Raw genomic sequence first — 11,891 nt, 5'->3', positions numbered from 1 at the left:
TCCTCTCCTCCTTTTGTAATCCTTTCGGTCTTCCTTCCTTTCTGACCTTCTTTACTTCTTTAATCCCCTCTTTCTTTTTCTACACTCCTTTCCTTCTGCTTTCCTTACCCCTCCTCTTTTCTGTCCTCCTTCCCACTTCCTTCCTTTCCTTTCCTACTTCCCTCCTTTCCTCATTTTCTTCTTCCTTCCTTTCCTTTCCTGCTTCCTCCTTCCTTCTTTTCCTCCTTCCAACTTTCTTCCTTTCCCATTTTTGTGTTCTTTCCTCTCCTCCTTTTGTAATCCTTTCGGTCTTCCTCCCTTTCCTTCTCCTTTCCTAACCCCCCCCCCCCCCCCCCTTTTCTGTCCTCCTTCCCACGTCCTTCCTTTCCTTTCCTACTTCCATCCTCTCCTCCTTTTGTAATCCTTTCGGTCTTCCTTCCTTTCTGACCTTCTTTACTTCTTTAATCCCCTCTTTCTTTTTCTACACTCCTTTCCTTCTGCTTTCCTTACCCCTCCTCTTTTCTGTCCTCCTTCCCACTTCCTTCCTTTCCTTTCCTACTTCCCTCCTTTCCTCATTTTCTTCTTCCTTCCTTTCCTTTCCTACTTCCCTCCTTTCCTCATTTTCTTCTTCCTTCCTTTCCTTTCCTCCTTCCTCCTTCCTTCTTTTCCTCCTTCCAACTTTCTTCCTTTCCCATTTTTGTGTTCTGTCCTTTCCTCTCCTCCTTTTGTAATCCTTTCGGTCTTCCTTCCTTTCTGACCTTCTTTACTTCTTTAATCCCCTCTTTCTTTTTCTACACTCCTTTCCTTCTGCTTTCCTTACCCCTCCTCTTTTCTGTCCTCCTTCCCACTTCCTTCCTTTCCTTTCCTACTTCCTTCCTTTCCTCATTTTCTTCTTCCTTCCTTTCCTTTCCTGCTTCCTCCTTCCTTCTTTTCCTCCTTCCAACTTTCTTCCTTTCCCATTTTTGTGTTCTGTTCTTTCCTCTCCTCCTTTTGTAATCCTTTCGATCTTCCTTCATTTCCTTCCCTCCGTTCTGACCTTCTTTACTTCTTCTTTCATTTCCTTTTTCTACCCTTTCCTTACCCCTCCTCTTTTCTGTCCTCCTTCCTGTCCTACTGACTTCCTTTCCTTTCCTTATTTCCTACTTCCTTGCTTTCCTCCTTTCTGCCCTCCTCTTCTCTTTCTTTCTTCTTTCCCACTTACTTTCCTCCTTTCCTGTCCTCTTTTCATAGTCCTTTCCTCCTTCCTTCCTTTCCCGTTTTTGTGTTCTGTCCTTTCCTCTCCTCCTTTTATAATCCTTTCAGTCTTCCTTCCTTTCCTTCCCCCCTTTTCTGACCTTCTTTACTGCTTCTTTAATTTCCTTTTTCTACCCTTTTCTTCATTTCTCCTTTCTTTACCCCTCCTCTTTTCTGTCCTCATTCCTGACCTACTGACTTCCTTTCCTTTCCTCATTTCCTACTTCCTTGCTTTCCTCCTTTCTGCCCTCCTGTCGTACTGATTTCCTTTCCTTGTTTCCTACTTCCTTGCTTTCCTCCTTTCCTTCTTCCTTCCTTACTTCTTTTCTTTCTTTCTTCATTTCCTCCTTTCCTGTCCTCTTTTCTTAGTCCATTCCTTTTCTTTCCTCCTTCCCATCCTTTCCTCTTTTCTGTCTTCCTTTCCTTTCCTCATTTCCTAGACTTCTGGGGGACCTGACACACTGGGATCCTGTCTTTCCCTCTCTCTCCTCTCTCTGCCTGTCTCTCACTTTAACTCTTCCTGTCCCATTAAAGTTACTAACCATAGACCTTTCTGGAGTCCCTGAGCTCCCTTGTCTCGTAGGTTTATTCTTTCTTTCTTTCTTTCCTTCCTTCTCTCTTTCCCTCCATCTTTCTCTTTTTCCTTTCCATGTTTCTTCATCCTTTATGTCTCCTTTTCTTATCCCCTCCTTTCCTTCTATCCTTTCCTTCTCCATTTCTTCTCCTCTTTTTCTTTCTTCTGGTCTCCCTCTCTTCTCTCTTTTCTTAGACCTTTCTGGAGTCCCTGAGCTCCCTTGTCTCGTAGGTTCCTCTGGATCTCTGCTGCTGTGGACGTGGTCCAGACTCCAGCTGCTACAACTACTACTATCCGTCTCCCCACTATCATCTCTCTCTCTCTTCATCTCCCTCTATCCCTCTCTCCAACACGGTCTCAGCAGATGTGTGTCTAACATGAGTCTGGTCCTGCTGGAGGTTTCTGCCTGTTAAAGGAAGTTTGTCCTTGCCACTGTAACTTGCTAAATGCTGCAAAGTGCTCTGCTCATGGTGGATTAAGATGAGATCAGACTGAGTCCTGTCTGGAAGATGGGACTAGATCTGATCCGGTCTTGATGTTGGGTCTTTGTTAATAATAGAACATTGAGTCCGGTCTAGACCTGCTGAGGGGGATGTTTGTTGTGATTTGGTGCTTTATAAATAAAGATTGAATTTCTGACTGCTGTAGAAGTTGATTTGTGAAAAGAAAGAAAGAGGAATCTGTCGGTTTAAATTCTGTACATGAAATGTTTATTTACAGCAGAAAATGGAAACAGTTCAAATCCAAAGTGAAACAGAAGCTGTCGTTCATTTCTGACGAGAAGACTCAACATTCCTCAAAAACTCATGGTCCCCGTCAGAACGAGGAAAACAAAAACCACCTTTGTAAAAGTCTGTACAGATTCTCAGCAAAAACGAGAATAAAAAGGAACCAACCAGAGGAGATCCTGGTTTCTGTGTTCAAAATAAAAATCTGATAAAAATAATAAATAAGGGATCATGAGGGGAGTCCTGCAGAGAGGATGCTGCCCAGCAGGGTCCGGTCCTTCAGAGCGTTTTCAACGTCTTTCTCCTCGATTTTCAGAAACACCTGAAGAAGAGAAGAAACACTCAGATCTCCAAACGTCCTTCAACTCTTCATGAGAAAGAAGAAGCTGAGGACAGACGTGTTCATGTTGGTGTTCATGTTGGTGTTCATGTTGGTGTTCATATTTATGTTGGTGTTGGTGTTCATGTCCATGTTCATGTTTTACCTTGGTGAGTCGAGCCTCTTTCCCTTTCTTCAGAGCGATGATTCCTCGACTCTCCAGCAGACTGCACAGAGACAAACACTCGCCCTGCCCGACCGCAGACACCTGCCTCTGAGCGCACAGACGGCTGTACACCTCATGGAGCTGAAACACAAACACAGGGTTTAAATATGATGCTGCAGCGCCCCCTGCTGGACATTATTTAAAACTACAGCAGCAGAAACAAACTCATCAGTCTCTCTCTCTGAAGGGATCTTTTTAACATTTTAAAGGAATACTGACTTCACGCCGGCTGAACCTCGTCCCTACGAATGTCAAATATTTGATTTTGAAAAATTCACAACAAAAAAACATATGTTGTTTTAGATTTATGTTTTTGAGAGGAAAAGAGTGTCGAAAATGTAAAAAAAAAACACAGGAGTGTAAAGTTTCTCTTTAAAAGGTAAAGAAGCAGTAAAAAATTGTCTAATTGAACACAGTTTGAGACATTTCACAAATTTTAACATTTTAAACGAATAAAAGTAAATGTTAAAAATATTGAAATTGAACGAAACATGAACAATTATGAATATTCGCAACAAAAAAACGTGCGTTTCAGATTTTGTTGTTTTAGATTTATTTTTTGAGTTTCCAATATGATTAAATTGAATTGTTTTTGAGAGGTAAAGAGTGTTGAAAATGTTAAAAAACACAGGAGTTTACAGTTTCTCTTGAAAATAAGCAATAAAAAATTGTCTAATTGAACACAGTTTGAGACAATTGGGTAAAATTTCACAAATTTTAACATTTTAAACGAAGAAAAGTAAATGTTAAAAATATTTAAATTGAACGAAACATGAAAAATTATGAAAATTTGCATAAATAGTGTGTTGCAGATTTTGTTGTTTTAGATTTAGTTAAGTTTAATTGTTTTAATTGTTTTAATTTAAAGAAGCAGTAAAAAAATGTCTAATTGAACACAGTTTGAGACATGTTGGGTAAAAGTTCACAAATTTTAACATTTTAAGCTACTTAAAAAGTAAATGTTAAAAATAATGAAATTGAACAAAGCATGAAAAAAAAAATGAACATTCGGAGAAAAAAAAAATTGGTGTTACAGATTTTGGTTTTGAGTTTGATTGTTTTTATCATGAGTAGAAAAGATTGCGTCAAAAATGTTAAAAAACACAGGAGCACAAAATTTCTCTTTAAAGGCTTTTAAAAAATTGTCTAATTGGGTTTTTCGGCTTAAATTGTGTGGACTGTGTTTGTGTTTGAGCTCTTCTCAGTTTGTGAAATAACTTTAAATATTTTTTTTAATTCATGAGAATGTGAAATATCTCCATAATGTGATAGAAAAACTTGATAATGACGTTTCACACCCTTCAGAAGTCTTGATTTGCTGAAAGTGTCTCAGGTAGAGAAATGAGCGTCACATAAAGTTCAGTCTCTCACCTTCCCGAGGACGACCTCTTTGCTCTTCCCGTTGCGTATGAGCAGCAGCAGGCAGCAGACCAGGAGCTTCTGCTGCAGGGGGAAACTCTCTCCGTCCGTGCCGCCGCTCTGAGACGCCATCCGGTCCCCGTAAACCTCCGACAGTACCCGTGCCACCTGAGGGAGGCTGACCCGCGTGGCTGCAGGAGGAAAGAAGAAGAAGTTAGTCTGATGTGTCGAGTCGGAGGAAACGGACTGTGAGGAGACGCAGTGACGCTCACCTTTCTCTTCAGAGTTTGGGTCTGATGCTTTCTTTCTCTCGTCAGACTCCACGACCTCCACGGCTCTCCTGAAAACACAACAAACGTTTCAGTAAGTTTGTGAAGTTGACAGATATTTCATGTTGAGAGATAAAGATTTAAAATCCAGCAGAAATAACCCAGGTTGATTTTCATATTAAGAGGCAGAGACTCGTACCTGCAGATGTCCAGAGCCTTCCTAGCGTCCCCAGACACCGCAGACACTTTCCGGGCGCAAAACTGAACCGCCGAGGCGTCGAGGATCCCTTCAGCCGACGCCTGAGAGGAGGAACAGGAACAAATCAAGACCAGGAACTCTGGGTGTAGGATTTTGAAATGAGGGGAACAAAGCGGTTGGCGTTTACCTGTGCGAGCCTGTCCTGCACGATGGCGGCGAGCTCCTGCCGGCTGTAAGGAGGGAAGTGTAACAGCAGGGGGCGACAGTGAGGGCGAGCTTGAAGTCTGGGGAGGATGCGGTCTGTGAGATCCAGAGCGTTGGCGATACCTGTGAGAACATTAAAGATGAGCTCAGTTAGGAAACGGTTCAAACGAGGACACAAAAAGAGGAACATGCGGTCAGACGTTTGTTCCCGTCTCTCCGCTAACAGGTGAGACTCTTACCGACGAGACAGAGGCGAGACTTGGGAAGGTACGGCCACTCAAAGATGGTGTAGAGGACGTCCTGAGCTTTGCTGTCCAGCTGATCCATCTCATCCAGAACCAGCAGCCTGAGGACAGAGGGGGGACGAGTCAGGTTTGTTTTGTGGCCAGAGAAGCTGCAATTACATGATGTTGTGGCTGAAGAAGCTCTAATTGAACACTGTTGTGGTCAGAGGTGCTAATTTAGAGAGTTTAGTGGCCAGAGAAGCTTCATTAAATAATATTATTAATAATAATAATAATGCATTTTATTTATAGGCGCCTTTCTTGGCACTCAAGGTCACCTTACAACATTAAAACAGAGTTTAAATAACAAACAGGAAATAAAACACAATTTAAAAAGTGTTAAGTGAATGGACAGAGGAGTTGTGGTCAGATGGAGTAATCCAGTTTAAACAGATGAGTTTTGAGTTTGGATTTAAAATGTGGGAGTGAGTCAGTGTCACAGAGGTCAGGTGGGAGAGAGTTCCAGAGCTGGGGAGCAGAGCGGCTGAAGGCTCAGTGAGGTGGATGGAGGATGAGGATCTGAGGGGTGTGTCAGTATGGAGGAGGTCAGAGAGATATGGAGGGGTGAGGTTGTGTTTGGATTTGAAGGTGAGGAGAAGTATTTTGTAGTTGATCCGGTCTGTGATGGGGAGCCAGTGGAGCTGTTGCAGGGTGGGTGTAATGTGGTGGATGGAGGCGGTGCGTGTGATGAGTGTTTAACCTGTTGTAGTTTATGGAGGGTTTTGTGGGGGAGGCCAAACAGAAGGGAGTTGCAATAGTCCAAACGGGAGGTGACGAGGCTGTGAACAAGAACGGCCGTGGAGTGGGGAGTGAGTGAAGGACGGAGACGGTTAATATTGCAGAGGTGAAAGTAGGCGGAGCGGGTGACGTGGTTGATATGGGAGGTGAAGGAGAGGGCGCTGTCGAGGATGACACCCAGACTCTTAACCTGAGGGGAAGAGGGGCGAGTTGTCGATGGGAATAGAGAAGTAATGGAGTTTGTTTAATGTAGATTTTGTGCCAATTAGAAGAAGTTGAGTTTTATTGCTGTTTAATTTGAGGAAGTTTGAGGTGAACCAAGATTTTATTTCAAGGAGACAATCAGTGAGGGAAGAAGGTGGAAGTGAGGAGTCAGGTTTAGTGGAGAGGTAGAGCTGGGTGTCATCCGCGTAGCAGTGGAAGTGAATATGATGTTTACGGAAGATGTGACCAGAGGGGGAGGAGGTAGATGATGAACAGCAGGGGCCCCAGAAGAGAGCCCTGGGGCACACCTGTGGTGACGGGGACTGGACGGGAGGTGAATGATTTAAGTTGAATGAACTGAGTACGGCCTGAAAGGTATGAATGAAACCAGTTGAGGGGTGTATTAGTGATGTCTATGGAGGAGAGCCGGTTCAGCAGAATGGTGTGTGAAATAGTGTCGAAGGCCACACTAGTGATAGTGAACTGGAGTCAGCAGCAAGGAGGAGGTCATTGGTGATTTTGATAAGTGCTGTTTCAGTGCTATGGAGGGGACGGAAACCAGACTGGAATTGTTCATATAAATTATTGCAGAGTAGATGGGTATGGAGTTGAATATTGAGGTCAGAGAAGCTTCAACTAAATAATGTTGGGACTTGAGAAACTTTAATTAAACAATGCTGAAGCCAGAGATGTTGTAAAAGGTATTTTCATGGCCAGAGAAGCTTCCATAAATATGCTGAATCTGTCACTCTTTCAGGAGCTGATTTTTACCCCTTCATGTCACATGGGTCAGGTACTCACACAGCGGGCCCTGGGGCTGTCAGGAACTTCTTCAGTCCGTTCTGCCCGCCTGGTGCTTTCAGCTTGTCGGCCAGCAGAGGGAAGATGGCGTGTGAGCTCCTGAGAGTCATACAGTTCACCACCACGGTCTGAACGGACGTTAGCTCGGCCTGGCGGGTCAGAACACACACGTTAGACCTCAACCATCAATGAGGACATCATTAAATGAAGATCTGATCCCACACTGGGTCTCACTCAGTCACACGTACGTACCTTCATCTCCTGCAGCACACAGTTGAAGCAGGCCGTCTTGCCGGTGCCCGGAGCTCCTGAGATGTAGATGCTGCCCGGGAGACGCTGCAGCACCTTCTCCTCCAGGAAGGACTTAATGGACGCCCGCTCCGCCTCCCTGGACAGGAGGCGCTCAGGGACGGCGGTGTGGAGCGCCTGCTTCACGCTCAGAAACCTCGACTCTGGAGGAGAAGAAGAAGAAGTGGAGAAACTTAGAGGAGAGGGGTCCTGATAAATAAAATGCTGCAGCTTTAACTCAGATTTCAGAAGATGAAATCAAACCTCCAAACTCACTTTCTGCAAAGAGGCGAGCCACTGGCAGCTTCTTCTCAGAGTGGAGACGCGTCGGGCTTCCAACAGGCGTCTCCTGCCTCCTCGGGGACGACTTGGCAGCGGGCGAGAGAGGGACCAGCTTTCGACGAGCTGAGGCGGGAGAGTTCTCATCGAAGGCGAGTTTTCGGGGCGAGGCCAGGGAAGACTTGCTCTGTTTGGGAGGTGATCCCAGGAGAGCCGGGCCGAGGTTACAGCCGTTATCATCGCCTGAGGAGAGAGAGAGAGGGAGGGGGAGCGGTGGATACTGAGGTTAGTTTTCTTTCTTTAAGGTCGTCAACAGGATCTCAAGACAGCTGGGAAACGTTCTTCAGAGTCTGTGAGGACTAAACAAGTCCGAGTCTCTCACCTGTGCGTTTCCTCGGGCTGAGTGGAAGCCGTGTCATGAGGCCCGGAGACGAGGGGGGGAGCTGCTGTTGAGCTACCCGGAGTTTCGGTGACAGCAGGGTCGGCCTGTCGACGGGTCGTCTCGGGGAGAGCGGCGTGATCCGGGTCAGGGCCGGGGAGAGGTGTTTGGGTTGGAGCTTAGACGGCGAGGGAGCTGGAGATGTGTCCAGCTGGGACTCTTTGGGGCAGGAGGAAACCCTGCAGGATTTGCGGCGAGGGTATGACAGCGTGGGCTGAGACTGACCCTTAGAGCGCGTGCTCGGCATGATGACTGTGATCTGAAACATGAAGCAGAGACCATCTGTTAATACTGGACTCCGAAGGCAACAGCTTCTACTACTCGTCTCATCACTATCATCTCTCTCTTCATCTCCCTCTCTCCAACACGGTCTCAGTAGATGGCTGTCTAACATGAGTCTGGTCCTGCTGGAGGTTTCTGCCTGTTAAAGGAAGTTTTTCCTCTCCACTGTAACTAGCTAAATACTGTGAGGTGTAATGCTCATGATGGATTAAAGTGGGGTCAGACTGAGTCTTACCCTGTCTTGGTGTTGGGTCTCTGTTCATAATTTGACATAGAGTGGTCTAGACCTCCTATGTTTGTAAAAGCGTCTTGAGATAACGTTTGTTGTGATTTGGCGCGATACAAATAAAGATTGATTGATACTGTCGGAGGAGCCGGACACATGGGAAACCATGATGTGTCTCTTAATATGAAGAGCGTTAGATTATCAGTTATCAAACCTGTCTTTAAATATGAAGATAACTCGGCTCTCTTAAAGGTACAGCGCCTCTAAAAGCTACACACTGTACCTTTAACTGAGTTCCCTTGTGATTGGGTATCTTATCGTACTACGAGCTACACTACCGGTCGAAAGATTTAGAACACCCCAATTTTCCCACTTTGTTATTGAAATCCAAGCAGTTCACATCCATTGAATAGCTTGAAATGGTACAGCGGTTAGTGGTGAACTGTCAGAAGTTTAAAAAAAAAAAGGTAAGATCACACAAAACTGAAAAATCAATGTATATTTCAGAATTATATGAAAAGGCGTTTTTCGGGGAACAAGAAATAGGTTGCTGTTCTGCAGCAAATGAGATTAGCCAAGCCTTGAAAGTTGGTGCTACCAATTCTTACAGGTGTCCCAACTGTCCTTGATTACTTCCAACCCCCTCTGTCTGCATAAAGGTAGTGCTGGAACACACTGTGGTACCGCACCCTCGTGAGCAATATTTGAACTGTGTTGTACTCCAGGAAGTAATGTGTTGCTTAATAAAATTGAATTTCCCCCTGGGGATTAATAAAGTGTGTTCTTCTACGTTCTTCTTCTAAAATAAATAGCCAGAAAAAGGTGCCACAGGTGACTCCTTCGATGAGTCAAACGTTTAGAGTACATTTTGGTTTATGAATTGATTCCATGATCTAGTTTTGATTCTATTTGTTCGGTGTTTTCATTTTCGAGCTCAAATAAGACATTGAACTGCGTCATTTTCAATAAAAAAAACGTTAAAAAATGGGGATGTTCTAAAACTTTTGACCGGTAGTGTACCTTACGACCCCAGCCCTTGTTCTTTAAAGGTGCTGTGAGGAACTTTTGTTTTGTATTGATTCTGGCGCCCCCTTGTGGACAAAGTGATACCTCTTATCTCTTGTCCTATACATGCAAAAGTAGTGTTTTCAACAAAAGCCTCATCCTGTTCTGTTCAACAGTCAACTTTATCAGGCAATGTGATTATTTTCCATGAAAAGATGTCCATCCTCTGGTCTGACACCTACCCCCCCAGGGCGGTTTCAGGCATTAAAAATGACAACAGAGAAGGTGTCAGCTATTGAAGGTTATAAAGAGGCATCAGTATCATTTTCAGTCTGTTTCTCAGCCATTTCTAAACTCCTCACAGAGCCTTTAACATGGACGATATACCTGGGAACCAATACGTTAGAACGCTCTGCATGTTTACAAAACTAATCGTAATATTAAATGTGATAACGTTAATCTTTTATGTTTATTATTGACGATAAGAAGTTGAAATGTCGCCTCAAGCTTCATAAAACACACTAGACTTACTTTAAATCGTAAAACCTTACATTATTTTACATTTTATCTGGTTCCATTTGTTTTATTCTTCCTATGCACGTATAAATAAACTATCTATACATGTTTTTAAATTCTTATGCCAACAAAAGTCTTGTAAAATGTCATATTTGAGCAGAAAACTGTTCAGATTTGCTTTAATTGGCTATACAACAAAGTATTTATTTACTCTGAAGATGTTCAGATCAGATTGTTGATGTGCTTTAATGTTGTCTTCTTTGTAATGTAAGCACCACAAACTCGATTACTCCCCCTCTCACATATTGTAGAGTCATCTTCTCACATCAGGAAATACAATATAAAGAATCCAACACAGTAAATATATGATTTAAAGTCTATCATCTTCTTCTTTTAACTTGTATATTAATTTAAACTCTGTAAATGTAAGGCTGAGGGGATCTTTGGAGGAGAATCCAGCAGAGCAAACAATAGTGAGATCATTAAATGGCGCCAACAGATCTGAGCTCCAGATGGAGGGGTGAAACCGAACCGGTTTAAACATGAACAGGTCTGGATTAAAGACTAAAACACAGACTGGGTCCATCAGGATCCATCTAAAGAAACAGTTTTAGATGTTTCAGTGAGAAAGGATCAGATCTGTGAGTTTGAGACGACGACCTAACAAAACAAAGACTCTCAAAGAGACGAAGAAGAAGAACATGTTTCAGAGTTTCTCCACAGAGACAGGAAGTAAAGAGGATTTAAAGAGTTACCTTGGTGAAGGTGAAGAGAAGTGTCCTCAGCTGAGAGTTAGAGGGTTTCTCTGAGCTCTCTGGTCCTTCAGACTCTCTTCTTCTTCTTCTGATGTGGATCCTGCAGGCTGTTCACAGAGGAGTGTAATGTCTTCAATCTAGCGCCAAATCTTCCTCCTGTTCGATCAGCTGTTTCCCGCTGCTGCTCTCTGATTGGTCCGTTCCGCGCCATCAGAACAGTTTGCTCTACGTTCATTGGCTGATGTCGCAGGATGTGACGTCACTGTTGGGAGGCCGGGAACGGGTCTGTGGCGGGAGTTTCAACAGGACTGTTTTGGCGGTGTTTTATTTTCCCGGGAACTCTAATGTTGGTGTTTTTCATTACGGGGCGCCGTTTGTAAAGTTGTGCTCACCGAAAATAACATCAACATTTCTCCACATGTAGCTCCAACACATCATAAAAATGTAGAGTGAATTTTTTAAAGTCACTTTTTTTTTTATCACATTTAGAGGAATATTTGTGATCTTCTTCACATTTCATTTTGTTGTGAAAAATATATTAAGTTGAAATAATTGTTAAATCCAAATGCTAAATATAAATATAAATGTTAAATGTAAATCTAAATCTAAATCTAAATCTAAATGCTAAATCTAAATCCAAATCTAAATCTAAATCTAAATCTAAATGTTAAATGTTAAATCTAAATGTTGCTCTCCGATCCTAAATATTTAGCTGATATGCAAATTCACACTACCGCCTAGCGGAAATACCAAAATAAAAGCTTCAGAAAGAGCTACAGACTTAGCAATAGCAACTTAGCTTGTTCGTACCATAGACTGGGTTAGTCCTGTCTCTGAGAAATCCCTTTATATCCTCAAAAACAGCCTATGCAGCATTTTTACAGCGGGTAGTCCGGCTAGTAACCCGTAAGAGTCATACTGACAGACTATAGTTAGGATATCTGTATCACTTTATGAAGCTTTTATTTTGGTACTAACAGCGCC

At 43.3% G+C, this 11,891-nt stretch overlaps 1 protein-coding gene across 2 annotated transcripts; it reads right to left on the bottom strand.

The window, feature by feature from the left end:
• Positions 1-2,473: 2,473 nt before the first annotated feature.
• On the bottom strand, positions 2,474-11,092 carry cdc6 (cell division cycle 6 homolog (S. cerevisiae)). 2 transcript variants are annotated; one of them, XM_034687582.1, is made up of 12 exons: positions 10,908-11,090; positions 8,067-8,382; positions 7,682-7,927; positions 7,370-7,569; positions 7,118-7,266; positions 5,330-5,436; positions 5,074-5,213; positions 4,887-4,987; positions 4,691-4,758; positions 4,431-4,609; positions 3,000-3,140; positions 2,474-2,836 (listed from the first exon to the last, which is right to left on the bottom strand). In XM_034687582.1, exons 2-12 carry the CDS (start codon positions 8,368-8,370, stop codon positions 2,744-2,746), a joined length of 1,728 nt encoding a protein of 575 aa, XP_034543473.1. In that variant the 5' UTR covers positions 8,371-8,382; positions 10,908-11,090; the 3' UTR covers positions 2,474-2,743. The 2 variants fall into 2 exon arrangements, with proteins under 2 accessions (XP_034543473.1, XP_034543472.1); XM_034687581.1 differs by having other exon boundaries at positions 4,431-4,758; positions 10,908-11,092.
• Between the last annotated feature and the right edge of the window lie 799 nt (positions 11,093-11,891).

Source organism: Notolabrus celidotus, chromosome 7, assembly GCF_009762535.1.
Source record: "Notolabrus celidotus isolate fNotCel1 chromosome 7, fNotCel1.pri, whole genome shotgun sequence".
Taxonomy (NCBI): domain Eukaryota; kingdom Metazoa; phylum Chordata; class Actinopteri; order Labriformes; family Labridae; genus Notolabrus; species Notolabrus celidotus.
This window is presented reverse-complemented; position numbering and strand designations above follow the sequence as displayed.